At 41.4% G+C, this 18288-nt stretch overlaps 1 protein-coding gene across 1 annotated transcript; it reads left to right on the forward strand.

Moving 5' to 3' along the window:
• Window positions 1–5507: 5507 nt before the first annotated feature.
• mmp25b (matrix metallopeptidase 25b) lies at window positions 5508–17857 on the forward strand. The gene is made up of 11 exons (XM_042083740.1): window positions 5508–5623; window positions 5875–6009; window positions 6426–6558; window positions 6659–6800; window positions 6925–7208; window positions 7667–7852; window positions 8383–8467; window positions 8782–8864; window positions 15610–15768; window positions 16283–16570; window positions 16675–17857. Exons 2-11 carry the CDS (start codon window positions 5908–5910, stop codon window positions 16929–16931), a joined length of 1719 nt encoding a protein of 572 aa, XP_041939674.1. The 5' UTR covers window positions 5508–5623; window positions 5875–5907; the 3' UTR covers window positions 16932–17857.
• The last annotated feature ends 431 nt before the right edge of the window (window positions 17858–18288 follow it).

The raw sequence follows: 18288 nt of genomic DNA on the forward strand, positions 1-18288 counted from the left end.
GCGGCGGTCATATTTTGTACCGCTCTACGGTACATCTAGTTTACAATATGCTTAGCATTTCAAGATGGCACAATGAAACTTTAAACTATAAAAAAAATCATGATTCCATTCCATTAAACCACTCAATGATACAAAACATAGCCAAACAAGGCAAGAAATGGTCTAATAGAGAACAATATCAATATTTTAGAGTGGCCCAGCCAGAGTCCAGACCTCAATCCGTCACAAAAAGTGAGCACAAGGCCAGAGTGATTCTTCATAAAGAGTAATTCTTCTTTCTTCCTTCGGATAAAAAGAATGAATGAAAATTGAATGTCAATTCAATTGTCAAGGAAGTCTGACGATCAGGTCTCAGAAATATAGTTTACTAGAAACTGTTTTACTGTTCTAAAAATAATCATGATTCATAACATCCTCTTTATTTCCCCTTGTGTATAACCTCGTCATCCTGCACCAAGGTCTCACATCATTTCCCTGTTGTTGGCCTTCATTGCTTTATCCCATCAGCCACATTATATATTGATAACACCTCTGGTAAAGCATCCCAAAGAAGGCTGAGTCAAGGTTTTGAGCAGAGCTGCACAAAAGGAATGGAGCCACCAAAGCTAATTTATCACAAACATTCTAATGGCACATTTTCTATGAGAGCAGTCTGATAACGTCTAAAAAACAATTAAACTAACAAGTCCAGGGTATCAGTCTGACAAATTATATTTTCCTTGATTTTTCTTGTGAAATACTACTGACATGTCTCATCTGACTGATGACAGAGCTTTCCACATTCCCTATGTGACTGAGGCCCACTGAGGGCTACCCTCTGCGTCATGTGGTTTTTCACGTGAAGTGCAATGCGTGTCGCAATTAAAGATAGTTTATGTACTGTACTAGATATCATACCACACTTGCTTGGTCTATGATATGTACTTTAAGGCAGTAACTCTGTGTTTGCAGTGTACACACATCCTATGACATCCTTTTTGTTTCTTACTTTGTTACTCTGTGAGTATTTAACCCAATTTCTCCCTAGTTCCTGATTCCTGCTTGTCACAAACATCTTCAGTCAAGCGTCACGCATGGCCTCCCTGGTCTCGTGGCACAAGATCTTATTTTCAGGAAGACATAACACGTGAAGACATGGCATTGTCCTTACGTTCATTTATTTATTGCTCCATAGTGAAGGGACAGGTTCAGGTTTATTGTTATGTTCATGTTAAAGACGGCCGTCTTCTTTGTCTACTCAGGCCTAATGGCCTGTAAGCTTCTCAGTGTCATTGGGGGCCTAGCAGCGAAGCTGCGAAGGCCCCCATTGAGTTACTAGCTTTTCCTATTATTATTTATCTGCCATTGGAGTCTATGGCAGCCCATAGAACGCCTGGCTAAAAAGTGCTGAAATTTGGCAGAACGTTTCGGGACACTCCACTGACCACTCACGCTAATTTACAGATCTCTAAACCCAGCCGTCTAGCGCCACCAACGGGTCAAAATTTGGCCGAAAATTGAACCGTTGGGTCTAAAGTTATGACATTCGGCGCACTGATTCAGGACCGTCCCATGATCACTCTCACCAATTTACAGAACTCTATGCCCAACACTCTAGTGCCACCAATCGGTTGAAACTGGATTGCATTCACGCATGTGACCATTGAACGGTGCATTTGATTTTCACAAATCAAGCACTGTTGGAATCCCTGGGCCGACCTGAGTTCAATGACTCCTATTACGTCACTTTCCGCCATATTGGACCTCTGCCATATTGGATTTGGTCCAAACGCTATGGAAAGTTTCAGTGGTCACAAATGTCATCCGATTTTCACGGAACTTGGCGGAGAGATCTTCAGACCGACGTGCACAAATGATACTTGGCAGATTTGTCAAATTCCACTTTATTGGCCCATGACAGCCAATCAAAATATGACGATGAAGCCGCAAAACAGGAAGTTGACTAACATCTCGGAGACGCTTCAATGTATGAAGTCCAAACTTGATACAGGGACATATTAGCTGATTGTGAGGACATGCAAGGAAAGTGGTCTCATTTGGCCTCTAGGGGTGCTGTAATAAAGAAAGTGAGCTCACATCTCAGCAACACTTTGGTGTATGAAGTCCAAACTTGGTAGAGGGACATGGTAGCTGATTGTGAGAACGCACAAGGACATTGGTGCAATTTGGCCTCTAGGGGCGCTGTAACAAAGTAAATGAGCTTATTTCTCAGCCATTCTTTATCCAATTGCCATCAAACTCTCTGTGAGTGCTTGCTCATGCCATGACAACGCCATTCCTGCTATAGCGCACTGCTAGGCCCCCACATTGCTGCTTGCAGCTATATTTTAGAGTAGCAATAGTGGATCAGGTGTATATGAATTTGAATGTTGACATTGAAGTTGCACTACCTATTTCAACTTAATGCATAGGTGTACCATGAAAATAAATGCATTGCAATACATTGGAAATACAATATAGGACTATTATTATTATTATTATTATTATTATTATTATTATTATTATTATTATACTGCCCTACAAAGGCAAAAGCAGTAACTGCATTTTTGGTTGAAAATGAGTTAATGTCATTTTTGGGATATTAAAGACTTCCTTTATCATGTGGATAAATATCTATACTCAATTTGACTGGGGTTTTTTTTGAAAAAATAGAGGGTTGTGTTCACCGTAACTCCCAAAACCATACAAGCAACCATGGCAGAGAACCACAACTGCAGTTACTGTTCTTTGGCTTTGTTCTTCGACGCACAAGTACAGTTACCATACTCTGCCTTTGATAGCAAATATTGATTATATGTCAGTTACTGCCTTTTGCCTTTGCACGACTCATTATTTTTAGTACATAATACAAAGGCAGAGTACAGTATCTGACAAATAAGGGTCAAAGGTCAACTTTGAGCACAAGTTTTTTTTATATACACACATTTCTTCATCAGGGCAACAAGTCACCAGATTTTCATTGCTCTACCTATAATACATTTGTGTAGACAAAACAAAAAACTTTAAAGCAATTTTTCTCAGTTTGACACTCTGGTCAGTTACTGCCTTTTGGCTTTGTAGGGCAGTATATTAGTATGAATAGTAGTATAATTATTATACTATTAGGGGAGACCGGGTATGGTTGTAACATGGGGAGAGTTGTAACATCACCAATTCCACCAATCAGGGATAAGATATGAGCCATGTGACAGTTTCTGACTGCTCAGACTTCCTTAACGATCACACATGGACATTTTCAAGTTGTTAGTGCCATTTATCCCGGAGTAAGGAGAAAAATTCAACATCTGAGGTAAGAAAGTAACTTTTTTTTTTAAATTATTTTTTCTAGTGCTTTTACCATTGTAGATACAGTTGTATGAGTTACATCAGGTCAAACTATAGTTTCTCTAGTAAAGAATGGTGTAGCTCTCTCTTGCTAATGTCAAAGCACCATGCTAATACAGCTAGCTAAACAATGGATGACAGTGGTGGGGTAGGTTGTAACACAATTTTTGAATATGTTACAACCTGTGGAATGGGGCTAGTAGACCCATTTAATGTCTGTTTAATTTCATCTTTGTGTGTGTGACTGTTCAGCCCTCTCTCTCTTTCCATGAGAGACACAAATACATACACACACAAAAGTATAAACGCTGTGGTTTTTATATTTAGTTTAAAATGTTAATATGATCTTCATTCTCTATGTGAAGAACGGATTGTATGGTATACAATATGTTGGTGAATCTATTTTCACACCTTGTGTACCCTGTTTATGCAATAAATCAGTATATCAAATGGAATTCCATTGTTTTTCTGCATTTTTTTGTACCTGTTACAATCTACCCCAATAGGTGTTACAATCTACCCCAGTAGTGGGGTAGGTTGTAACAAAGGTACACACTGTATTTGTCATAATCTCACAAATTCTGTAATATAGTTGAAGAGATTTAAATGGTTGCCACTTGTAGTTGACAAATGTGGTTACTTTGCCAAAAAGTTCCAGAACTGTAGCTTTAAAAGAAATGGTAGTTTTAGGTGCTGAAGAAAAATGTGTTACAACCATACCCGGTCTCCCCTACTATATATTATATGAGGCTGTTCTTATAAAACTAGATGATGACAGAAAGAGGCCTGCAAGAATGTTTTGAGTAAGAGTGTCCTGTTCAGTTGAGTTGTTTCCTGCTGTTGCGCTACACCAGGGAACTTGGTGGCCACTCCCCCACCGCACTAGGCCCCCCAGAACCCGAAAAATGCAATAACTACCTGAACCGTTGTACCAAGATGACTAAATGTTTATGGTACTGTATGTTAGTCTCAAGAGCCCGCATCAACCTAGCCCATACCCACTCATTTGTGATTTACACACATGCATACACGCACGCACACACACACACACACACACACGCACGCACACACACACACACACACACACACACACACACACACACACACACAGGCAAGCACACACACACATAAACACACACACACACACACACACACACACTCACGAATGCACACACACACCATTAGCCCCCTAACACACACACACACACACACACACACACACACACACACACACACACTTATACAGAAAAGCAAACTCACATGCACACTCATTTACATGCACATGAGTTGTAAGAGTAGGAGATGGAGACAAATTGACAAGCGTGACATATTTTTGTAGAGAGAATGTGCAGTACTGAGGGGCTGTCATCATTTGTACTGCTATAGTTTATTGCTGCCGTTACTCATCTCTGTGGGTAGGCTATTAGCTACAGAGTAGAGTATCTGACACTTCAAATGCTGGCACATTGTGTTGTAAACCTTTGTAAATAGTAGACTAGACATCCATAATGTCACATCCATAACGTCACACCCATAACACACCATTAAAGGTTTTAAAAGTAAGAAAGGGGCACAATTTGTTTATCAAACTTCACATTGATATAAATCAACACTGTATGTGTAGCACAAACTTTTCCTATAAAACGTTATGGATGTAACATGTATAATATTGCCATGTGAAAATTGATGTTTCTGTATGGTTGCGCACCATATTTATGATGTAAAAAGAGTGTAATTTTTCATGGAATTCAAGCAGATCAGTTACAAACAATAAAATATAGACCTAAAAGAACATTTTAATAACAGTTCTATTTGTGTGTGCACATTTTTTTTTCCATGATAAGGATGACCTTTGCATGGAATGGCCCTCTTATCAATGTCACACAAACCAGAAAAAAACGCAACAGTGTGTGAAAGTAGGCTATATGTGGCTTGTAGTGTAACATTTTGTAGTGAAGTGTAGGGCCTGATTTCACTAATTGCATTATCTTGTGCATAATATGATAGATTCCCCCCGCTCTCGGTCTTGAGTGGAAGATATTCTGTATATAATCCTAATCCGAGCACCTCTTCGACAAAGATATTTAATTTGATACACAGGATGGCATGATACGTGAAGCACAAACAAGCGCTAGAAATTAGAACACTAATCGCGTAAATGTGATCATATTTCCGGGCGGTTCCTTCTGACAGCCGGAAGAAAGCGGCATAGATGACTGAGCATCTCTTTTAGCTATTGATCGCCCAAACCCTTCTACTTAGTCAGAACGAAGAGCAAGAGGAGAGAGACAAAGCACTGGTAGGAAGGCTATTATCCTACTAAGGCGTGCCAGAATGTCTTCAGTTCTGAAGCGCATCGTTTGCCAGTTGAACTCAGTTATTGGTTACTTTTTGACAATGACTGATGAACTATAGGCTAGTCAATATATTGGTTTATATGACTAATTGTTTTACTTGAATTTTTCTTTACTCGCAAAATATTGCCAGTGGTTACGAGCTGATATTTGTTATAGTTACGGTTAGACTTTTCTTGTCTTCGTACAACTTCAGGCTGCGAATTCCCTTTCCACGGACGACCAGAGGATGCCATCGAGGATCCTGTTAAGATGCCTTACTGGTATGGTGCTCATGTTGGCCTTCTTAATAGATTCTAAGGCAGAGCCGGATCAGTACTCTCGGGGTGTGGTGAGTGTCCTTACTGTTTTTCTTTTGTTTTGTTTGCTACATTGATCTTAATTGGTTTTATAATATTCTATTCAAAATATTCTTAGTTTATTGTAGTTTTGTAACTACAGAGGGTGGGTCCTAAGTTTCCTAAGCTTTGCAGTACCTGAACTGTTTTTTACTGCCACATTCCTAATAGAGCTCTAAAGCAATGAGAGCATCCTAAATTAACAATTGCACTATACTCTTCAGTGTGTTTTCCCTTTACTTAAAATTAAGCATGGTTCCAAATTATTAATTGGAAGACATTTAAAATGAGTAACCAACTTCCTCTGTCTAAATATCACTGCTTGCTGGGTGTTTGGGCTTTTCACTTGAAATTAGACTACAATCATACAGAATGAAGACCATAATGTCATAGAACTCTTTTGTTGAAGGACTGGCTGGGTCGTTATGGATATCTGTCTCCACCGGACCCCAAGATTGGAAAACTCCAAACTAAAGAAGGCTTAGAGAAAGCAATTCGAGAGATGCAGAGATTTGGAGGAATTAAACAAACTGGAAAATTCGGTACATTTTTTTTTTACACTGAGACGGAAACTGTTTGGGTGGGGTAAAGAGTTGAAGCACAGAAGTTAAAGTATAGAGGTTTGTGGTTTTCCCTTTCTAGACAGCGAGACCTTGAAGCTCATGTCAAAGCCGAGGTGCTCTTTACCTGACATCATGGGCTCTGAGGACAGGATGAGAAGAAGGAGACGGAAAAGATATGCTCTGTCTGGTTTAAGCTGGAAGAAGGGAGAAATAACATGGAGGTGAGAAATATGGACATGTTATCCTTGGTCTTACATGACACGCACATAGACAACTCTAGTGTGATAGGGCTTTTCGTGTATCCACTTGAGTTCATTGCCTCTCATCTTCCTTTTAAAACTCTAGCATCCACAACATGCCCAGGCTGAACAAAAATATAGATACAAAAGATAGAGTTCGAAATATCATGATGAATGCCTTAAAAGCCTGGAGTGACGTCACCCCCTTGAAGTTCTCTGAGAGGAGCCCAGGTCAAGCTGACGTGGAGGTGTCTTTCACACGCACCCACCATGACGACGGCTACCCGTTTGACGGGCCCGGGGGCACGCTCGCTCACGCTTTCTTCCCTGGGGAGTCCGAGATCGCTGGAGACACTCACTTTGATGATGAGGAGAATTGGGGTTATGAAGGTAGGCCACTGAATATGATATTGTACTTATAATAGTCAGCATGTGGAATCAGTGGTGTTCTTGTGTTAAACAGTCTCATTGAACTTTGCTGGATATGGGGAAACCCCTTTTTTGGAGCACACTGTGACTTTAGGTCAAGAATGATCTATGTGTTCATTCATATAAAAATCTAGGGTCATCTAGACTACAATCTAGTTAACCCCCTACTCTTTGATCACAGACATTTTTTTTCAACCACACACACATCCTCTTTGAAACCACACCCTATGACTTCTCTGACGGAGCGTTTGCTGGGCCAAACTCATTTCAAGAGTGTCCCAGCCTAAAGCAAAACTTGAATACTATGACTAGGAGATCAGATTTAGATTCAAATCAAGCAATGTATTTCGACAGACCTGATAGACTGACTGATTATTAGTATCTATCCAAATTCTATCATTGTGTCTGTGCTGTCTCAGACTTCAGTGGCGGGACCACGGATCTCTTCACGGTGGCAGTGCATGAGTTCGGTCATGCCCTGGGCTTGGGACACTCTGCTGACACTGGCTCCATCATGGCGCCCTACTACAGCGGTCCTGCCGCGAGAGATATGCACTCCTACCGCTTGCCTCGCGACGACCAACAAGCTATCCAGCAAGTGTATGGTAGGTACACAGAGTGAAAACACAATATGTGATTAGAATGTCCATATCAGTCCATGTAATAATGAACTCAAGAGCCTGTTTTAAATCTCAGTCAATGGTCAGTGTAATGGGGCAGCATTATGTACCACATTTGGGTTCATGTGCCCACAGGGATCCAGGGTCAAATCTGAGCCATGATTCTTTCCCACCTCATCTCTTTTTCTCCCTCTCACTTCCTGTCAGTCTCAACTGTCTATGTAAATATCTATGTAAAAGCAAACTCCTAAACATATATATATACCTTTAGAAAAAGCTAATGTAAATTCTAGATCTGCACAGTATGATTCTAGAATGACTTACAAAAAAACTTCACATTTCAAAGGCTTAATGACATGCTGTTTTTTTCTACCTTGATGTTATCTTTTGAGAATGACTGGAGGGCCCCTGCACCTGGCTTTTGAGTGCTTAATTGATTTTGGCATATAATCCAGCATGACATATTTACTTAATGGCCACTAATGACATCTTTTTTCTGGACCTTTCCCCCTCAGGGCCCAACAAGAAAAACCCAACACTTCCCGTCACACCTCCTCTTCCTGACCTGCCTGATCCACTTCCACCACACAGAACACCAAGGTGAGCACATACACAAAATATTTTTCAAATATACACAAGGAGAGATGTTAAATTGCTAGTGCTATAGAGATTTCACACCGTGGCTTATCAACAACCAAGCCTTTTTGCAGTCAGACACAGTCAGTCAAACAAAATCACTAACAAATCAACATTTGCAGGCAAAACATATCACCAAAAGAATAGCTTTTGAGAGCATTTATGAGGTTATATATGTATGAGGTTATATATAACATACTGTAAATACTGTATAGGCATTAAATTGCACAATTTATTCTGTTTTTTTTTAGCAATTATACCTGTTCTTTTTTTCTCAGGCCAGACCCATCTGTCCCAAATCGCTGTGTGGGAGGCTTTGACGCAGTGGCCAACATCAGAGGAGATGTTTTCTTCTTCAAAGGTTAGTAAGATATACTCTGGTCTGACTACACTTTACATTAACAGTTTATAAACTGTAACTTTTATAAACTGGAAATGTTTTCTGGTTTTGCCGAAAAGTTGCTTGACAAAAAAAAGTCCAGCAAAAAAAGTATAAAAAAAAAACGTAAAGTCTGCACACCACAAACTGCTCCTGAGTAGATTTAATTTTTACCACTGGGCTTGGGCCCCAAAATGTCACACAAAAAGTTGTACAGTACTAAAAACTATTGGGGAACAGCGTTTGCACTCTTAAAATGAATGTAACACAATTTGCATTGTTTTTAACACATCTCTGTGTCCAGATAGGGACAGCAGTTTGTGTTGTTTCCTTTTTTTATTTGTTACACAATATGTGTTGAAAATAACACTTGCATTGTTTTTTTAACACATTCCTGTGTCCAAATAGGGGCATCACATTTGTTTTAAGAGTGTGTTGTGCGGATGATTTTAAAAGTATTTTCTGGTTTGAAATTCTGCAGTATTCCTGTTTTAATCATCTTTAACTGTAGAAAGATCTAGCAGGCTTACCGGTATGTCTCCATACAAGGGCAGGTCCAGGCCATAATATGTCAGATCATTTTGAAAGTGTGTGTGTGTGTCCGTTTTTCTTTTTAGTCTGCTGTCTTCCAGAGAAAACGGTAGCAATTGGCTCTCAAGGCATTGCCTTACATATTTGCATCACATCACAAGTGTTGCAGCAACATGGAGTAATCTTACCCAATTTGATCCTCTTTGCTGAAACCACCCACAACCTTAAGATTGAATCTCAATAGCACACGTGGACACCCACGTGTAAATATAGCATATGCACATTCAGTAATACTAGCTCAGTCATGCAGGCACCAAGAACTGGTACCAAATCCAATTTAGCGTCCACATGTGATGAAGACAATGGAGAGACTGGTCCTGCGCATACTCAGACCCCAGGTACGCCATGCACTAGACCCGCTACAGTTTGCATATCAGGAGAAAGTGGGTGTGGACGACGCCATCACTTATCTCCTACACAGTGGAGTGCATCACTTCAATATCAGACAAATATCACACTGATCTGCATCTTGGACAATGAATGTCATCCACTCCATAGCACTATTATAAAGCAGAAGAGCCTGATCAGCTGGAGACTTTGCTCACTGTCATGCACAACTGATAGACTGAGGAAGTCATTTGTCCCCAGGGCCATTGAACTCAGGGCCGGTTCTCCCTATACGCACACTACGCAAGTTGCGTAGGGCCCCGCAAGTTAATGAAGGCCCCCTCCCCTGTCTCCCCTTGAGTCAAGCTATAGTGACAGACAAGTATACAGTTATAGCGACAGTGCCTCATACATTAAGAAGATGAACATGAAACGAATTACCATTCAGGGCATGAAAAACGGAAGAAACATCAGGAGAATGAACAGCGGGAACAGCAGTCGGGTAAACTAGCGTTCATTCCATGGTTTGATGTCAACATGCATCTCTCCAGCACGTGTTGCTTGCTGGCCTAGCCTAGGCCTACCTAACAGGGAAGTGAATCCCCTGATCTGTCTGCGGCTTGCTTGCCAGCCTTTCCCAGTCACAGTACTTCGCAATAATTTAAATAATTTTTCAAATGTTCAGTTCCAAACGGTTCAGGTAGGCCTATGTTTTTAACGTTTTCGTTCTTGCATGCGTTCCGCCACCAACATATCGGTCCTGAACCGGTTCGGAACGCAAAATATCGTTCGTTCCTAAAGTTCCGGCAGTGTTTGGCGGGCCTATCAAGTCTATTTTTGTGGACTTTATCTTAGAATAGACGTACTCATTATTTCCCCTTGATTTAGCCTATACCGTAGCTATGCCCAAAAATAATAAATCACAAGCGGCATCCAAAAACATTCAGATGGGCTATCCATCCCATAGCCTACAGACTTACTGTAGGCCTAACCTATGCCTATAAATAATTTCTTATCAAAAATATTTCTGGATACGTGCTAAACTCCTTACCTGGTTGTAGCCTAAGTTTTATCCATATGGAGATCTTTAAAGGCTTGCGCTATAATTCCAACCCTGTTTATAAACGAACCTGTCTGTTGCTGACAAGGCCTATCTCAAATTTCCCGTTTAACTCTTCTACATAGAATAGGCTATAATTGCGCAAACATTTCAAATCCCGACTTTAAAACGACAAGGCGTGGACAGGCAAAATAGGCTATTACGCATAGGCTATAAACAATTTCCAAATCAGTTTCAGTAGCCTACGCTACGAGCTGGCCTAAGATCCGAAGTGGCAGACGGATAGGTTACATTACAACAGCAAGACAAAATATACACATTTGGACCAAAGGTCCATTTATTCGTTTTTTTTTTCAAACTGCAGAAATCAAATTATTAGGCTACGAGGCTACGTTAGAGAACGAAAAAAAAACGTTATTAACCGGTTTTGTGGATTTTAGAATAACGTTTCTGTTCCGGAACAGTTGAAGACCATTTTGTTTTCGTTTCCGTTTCCGCTCCTCGTAAAATTCCGTAAACTTCCGTTCGTTTTCGGTTTTCGTTTTCGTTCCTTTAACCGGTTCGGAGCCCTGCTTTAAATGCATTCTAAAAACGTGCGGCTCAGGATGAAACTAGCAGTTTTTCAGCAAAAACATGCATGGACCCGTCTAAACTAATAGGTGATTTCACTCTTCCCATACATTTTTAAAAGAACTAAATTGTTTTACAATATTTCACAACTGAACGTATGCAAAATGGAAAGTAGCCTATTAACTTTGATTCGCTGTGCTACATGGACAATAGATGCACATCGTAAATTAGGCCTATATGACGTATTAAAATGATTTTAAAATAGTCTACGTTTGAAAAAATATTGAAATAATATATAAGAGAATCAGGGGAGCCAGTTCATAGCCTATGTCTTTGGAAAGTAGTACAGACACACAGGTGAAGAACAGTCAGTCGGCTACTAGCACAACCAATAACTGCATTAGGCTACTTCAAGTGTCAAACTGCAGAGTATGAAAATATTTGCAGCTCTTATGCAGGGAATGCAGTATTTTAGACGCAAAAAAATGCATTGTACTGCATAGTGTAGGCTACTTTACTACAGAAATGCAGTATTTTGGACATGAAAATACTATACTGCACTGTAGCCTACTGTAGTATAACTGAACTGTAGGCTACTTTGAAAAAACTGCAGTTATTTTTTGCAAGGGGATGTACAGCAAGCATCAAAAGCAAACAGCCCAGACCTTTTATGGAAAAACACTATATTTGGTAACTTCCATAGACATCCAAAATGAGGTGGGATGATTGTATTGGGAGCACTGAGATCAGATGATACTGTAAAAAAATTGCTTAATTTTGGCGCTCAGAGTTCAGGTAGGAGGGCCCCTTAGCAGGATTTTGCTTAGGGCCCAATGGAGGTCTGAACCGGCACTGATTGAACTGTTCAACGCTTCACTTAAGGGTAGAGGAGAGATAGTTCTCTGTCGAACATTCGTTCGGTATCTTACTATGGGAAGCGCCCTCTGGCGTGACCAACCACGGAAGCACCTATTGCACCACGTCTGTCTATAGACAGACCAGTTGCAGCCCACGTCACCCCTTTATAACCGGCTGCGCAACTCTCTTCACTCATTCTCGCTTTCTTCCCCATGAAGACCACAATCTTCCTCAGCATCTACTTCCTACTGAACTGTCCATCGATAGGCCGTCATGGTTCTGTCCCCGGGTGTAGGATTGCTACTTGCTGAGCGCTTTCATTAGCACCTACTAAGTCAGCTTCGTTGCTGGACTTGCTAACGCATTAAGGCGAGCAAAAAAAAACAAAATTTGAACCGAGAACGATCCTTACGGTGCTCGGTAGATATGGCTGCCTCCACCAGTGGAATGGCGGATCAGGCTAAGGATGTTTTATCATGCCCCTGCCTCGCCGCCTGTGGAGCCATGATTTCAGGAAGAGATCCACATGCTATGTGCATCGTGTGCATGGGCACTAAACATGCCCAGGCATCACTGGCGGATCCAGACAGTTGCGACCACTGCTGCGGCATGTCCACGAATGTTCTGGGACGTCGCCTCTGTGTTGCAGCTACCTCAAAGGGCAACCCTCCTCTTAACGCCCACTCCTAAGCGGGAGAAAACGCTGGAAAAACCACCCAACAGCCTCCAATTCGAGACTGGGGCGAGTTTATGGAGATGAAACCTCCTAGTGCGCAGCCACCGCTGGCATTCGAAGACCAACTGCTGGAGGACGCCGGTGCAGCAGCAACCGACATAGATGAGGAGGAGGATGAAGACATGATCTCCAACATCCTCCGCGATGACCAAGAGGAGGACGAGGAGGGGACTTTTCTCCACACTGAAACCTCCCGCCCGGCTAGCTCTCAGGGTGGCGAACCTCAAACTTCAACGGATTTTGCCTTCGTTGAAATTTGTAAGCGGGCCGCGGCTAAGCTAGGAGTGGAATGGCCAGCTTCCCCAGGAGCCCTTGGGGCGGAGAGGGATCTCTACGACGGCAAGAGGCTTCCCTCGTGCCTGCCTCCTGCCAAACATCTGCTGCCAGTTTTGCCTGCATGCCTGAAAGAGGTCACACGCTACTGGGACAAACCCTTTTCACATCGTGTGAATTTGCCATGCTAGATATCAGAAGAACTTGGTCTCTATGGCTAAACCTGTCTAGCCTGAGCGACAGGGAGAAGATCTCCTATCTCGACGCCCCCGTCGACACCAAAGAACTCTTTGGACCGGCTATTGAAAGCATGCGAAAGAGACGCGACACACAGAAAAAAGAGGGCGAAGCTTTCGATGTGTGTCTGCCCGAAAGCCAGCGACACGACCTGCGTTTGCCGCTGCTCAACAGAGAGCCCCGGAGACATCTCAGACGCATAGTGAAAATATCACCGGTGTGCCTCACAGCACTCAACTGGTGGAAAAACCCGCAGACACTCAGAACAGGCTCTCCCCTGGGAGTTGTGTATGAGAGAAAGGTAGTCATGACGGATGCATCCCTCACGGGATGGGGTGCAGTCCACGAGGGCAGATCTGCCAACGGGACCTGGCCAGCATGGCTGGCAGTGTTCCTAGCGCTGGAACATTTTCTCCAATACCTGCACGGCTTCCATGTCCTAATCAGGACGGACAATACAACCGTAGTGGCTTATATCAATCGCCAGGGAGGGACTCACTCCCTTCAACTAAACAAGCTTGCACGCAGACTGATTCTTTGGAGCAGCACCTGGATCAGCTCGCTACGAGCAACGCACGTTCCAGGAATCATGAACACCGGGGCAGACCTTCTATCAAGGGGAAACCCCCTTTACGGAGAATGGAGACTCCATCCCCAAGTTGTCAGTCAGATCTGGGAGAGATACGGCAAGGCTACCGTAGATCTCTTCACCTTGCACGAAAACATTTTAAACACTATTCCTCTCGTTTTCTACCTCGCTAACTCCAAAGTAAAGGCGCATTCTTCTGGCTATTGCGCAAAAGCTTTTTGTTCTGATATAACGACTATACAATATAATATAATACAACAATACAATACAACGACTTAAGTTATTTGCTGTTTACATCGGAATTGACGTCCACAGTGTTATGGACCCATTTGTCTGCAACGCAACGTAGCCTACAACATTTTTTTTAGAAATACAGGACGGGCTTACTATGCTGACGAATGACGACTGCGCAACAATGCGAGAATTTCCCCAAACTCTCGGATGCACATTACATGTAAAACATATCTTTTCAGTAGTCATTTCCAACTTTTCACGCTGTTGGTGCTCAAAATGCTATGTCTATCTATCCAGATCCTATAGCAATGTATGGTTGGGGAAGGCATAGAAAAGTTGGAGAACCTGTGGCCTAAAACAATATTGGTGGTTGCAGGGTAGATTTGAAGTGAAATGGGTCGCGATGGTCTGTCAGAATAAAAGTTTGGGAAACACTGTTCTACAGGGTCTGAGCTTTCCAAAGGGGTCAAGCATTTGATGGTAGGCCAAAAGAGGTGGGAACAGTGCCCTCTGAAGTATGCACAGTGCAATTTCGGGGGGAAAAGACAAAAAATGCCCAGTTTCTTATTAGGTTAATTATGAACTAATTATCAACAAAATATTTAGATATGTTTGTAAATTATTAAGAAATGCTATATTACTCCTTAAGTAATTTGGACATCATTTTTAAAATATTAGTCAATGGTGAAGTTTTTATTTTAAAAAGATTTGTAAACAATTTGTTGCTTAATTATGATTGGCATGTAAGCCATTCAGTGTGATTTAAAGTAATGCTGAAGACACATTTTTATAAATCATCCGTTAATATTTGACTATACATTTACTGAATATGTATGTCTTCTGCACCCTGGAGTATGGATGTGTCTCATTCTCGTCACATTTCCAGACCAAGGCAGTTTATAAGCATACGACTGGGTTTTGTTATTTCAATGTTTTTGCACTGGTAGCCATCCCAAATACATGCGTAAAGACACCGAAAAAGTGCATTTTTTCATATTAGGTGACATTTAACTGACCTACACACACGCATGCATTCAACCATACATGCCCACACCCTTTACACATCGTGGCTGCAGACTCAGTCCCTTCTGGTCCCTTCCTATAACCTTGTCTCAATAACAAGTATAAAAGACATGATAAAAAAGTATGATGAATGCATTGATTACTTGTGTCTCAAGTTTAAATATGTCATGATCTCCAACAGTCCCAATGATGTTGCCTTCTGATGTTTAATACCATTGTTCTTTTTCAGGTAAATTCTTCTGGCGGAGAGTGCAGACAGCCCTGCTCTCTAATGCACCAGCACTCATCAAGAACTTCTGGTTTGGCCTCCATGATCAAAATAATATAGAGATTGAAAAGATTGACGCAGCATACGAGCGCAGTGACAGTAGAATCGTCTTCTTCAGTGGTAAGTGGACTGAATGACCAGTCAGTAGAGTTGTTAATCAATATTACTCAATGTGTTGACCCAATGCAATATCCTTTATATGTCAGTAAGGTACTGCCGTAACCCAATTTGCAGTTTGTTTTTTACAGCAGATTTTTTAACTCATTTTTTAACATTTTAGTGGTCTTAAAATCTCCCTCTCCTTCTCTGTCTCTCTTGTATTTGTGATAGTTAAGCTAACTACTTGAATTTAGGGCACTTCAGATTATTCTCCCACTTCAGTAAAGATGATGATGTTTTGGATTTTTGAGAAATGTTGCATGGCAATCACATAACCAGTTCCTGATGTTCTGATTGGACACTTACAACAAGCAGCCCACTGATGATTAAAAATCTCCAGATAAAATTCATTGCCCAATACCACTGGAAAAGTGCCCAAACAACATGGTTCAGACACCTTGCCCGGCAACATTGTCGATCATCACCCTAAGGTATTTACAAAAAGACTCTGCTTCTGCCTCCTCTCCACCACCAGGCCAGTCCTACTGGGTGTTTAAGGACAACAAGGTGCTCCCTGGCTACCCACGGCCCATAACCGAGTGGGGGATGAAACACAGCAACGATCAGCCCGTGACCACGGTTGAAGCGGCGTTCGTCTGGGCTCACAATGGACGGACTTTCCTCTTTAGTGGCAAAGAGTTCTGGGGCTTCTCCAATGGCAAGGATTTGGAGAGGCCAAATCCAGACGAGGGCTACCCCAAACCGGCGTCACTGTGGACGGGGGCGCCCAGTAATCCAGATGACATCATCACCAGTCCAGAGGGTAAGGCAACTGTAAATAATGTTTGTTTATGTTTGTTTATTTATGTTTATTGTCAGAGACTGTCAGGATGTATTATTTGACATGCATGGTCTCTCTGTACACAGGAAACACATATTTCTTCAAGGACAACTCCTTTTGGATAGTAGAAAACGGAAAGCTAGGTCAGGATGTGGTCACTTCTAAATCCACAGCTATTGAGTGGATGAAGTGTCAGCCGAAGGATGTACCAACATCCCGTCCGGGGAAAGGAGACTGCAGTTGTGGTATAAGTGGGGCCTCTGAAATTCCGTCCGTGAGAAGTAGCCAATGGATCTTACTGACCCTCACCATGGCCTTTTTACAGACATCATTGATAATATGAGGGTTTTTTTCTTTGCAATAATTATGTTGAAGTACTCTGTGCCTTTAAGTTATTCTATGTTTTTTTTAAGTTGTATTATTTACTTCAACAATATGTACAGTGTGCAGAGTGATAAAGTGTTACAAAAGAATGCATTACAATGAATGTGTTTCCAATTAATTTCCATTTAATGAGACTTCATACACAGTTCTATATTAGGAATTAGGAACTCATGCGAAAATATTTTGAGGCAGCAATGTCACAACTTCGTTGTATTCAGTTGCCACATTTCCCCTTCAAGCAGAACAGAAACTTTTACCTCTAACTCAATAGATACCATTCTTAAGGCTATTCACAGAAACGTTTTAGAGATGTACACTTTCACTTCTAACTCGATTAAAAAGTTAATTGACAATACAAATACTGCAGATACCTCTCTGATTTTAGAACATGTCGATACGGAAAAAAAATGTCTTCTGAACTGAGCATAAACAACTATTCTATAACTGTTATTAGCACCTGACAGATAGGCCAGACTCTTATTAATTTTGAGGAGGACTGGATGTCAGGAAGGCATATATGTAAACGCTCGATGGTGTTTTATGCCCCAAACGTCGTCCACCGCTGACTTAAAGGCACCTAATCCTAAACCTAACCCCAACCCTAACCCTAACCTTAACCCATGCTTAACCCTAATGCCTTCCAAGCAGTGCTGCCTTGAAGACAACGTTGGGGGCATAAAACACCAAAAAACATATGTAAAACCCATAGCACTCAGGGGATGTGATGCATACTGCATTATTATTATTATTATTATTATTATTATTATTATTATTATTATTTTCTTTTGGGGGGGGGGGTAAACATTATTATAGAATATTCTTTCCCTTTTTATTTAATAATTTGGTCATTGCTTGAATGAATAAAGAAGCTGCATTTCCACACGTTTTCTCTTGTGTGTTGTTGATGTTCCCCACATCTATAGATTCCTTTTACAGTATGTTTTACATACAGTATGAACTCACCTTTTTAACCCCTCACCTGTTTGCATCCCTATACAGCTAGCTAGCTATCACAGTCAGTTGTGTTATGCTCATTTAATACAGCTTTATGGCTTGCTATGGTGTTTTTGTTGTCAGATGTGCGCATTGTTTGATTGGACCACTAGATGGAGATGTGGATCAAGTGGTCAACCGCTGCCATTGGTGAGGACAGTTGTAGGCCTACCATGAAGTCCATTCATCAGAGGTTGTGCAACAACCATTGTGAGGTCAAATTATATGTAAGATATATAAAGATGTATGTTACATCAATACATGTATCATACATCAATAGATGTATCATATGTTCAAACATAGGCTATTTTTGTTGTTCATGA

The sequence above is a fragment of the Alosa sapidissima genome, chromosome 24 (genome assembly GCF_018492685.1).
Source record: "Alosa sapidissima isolate fAloSap1 chromosome 24, fAloSap1.pri, whole genome shotgun sequence".
NCBI lineage: Eukaryota > Metazoa > Chordata > Actinopteri > Clupeiformes > Clupeidae > Alosa > Alosa sapidissima.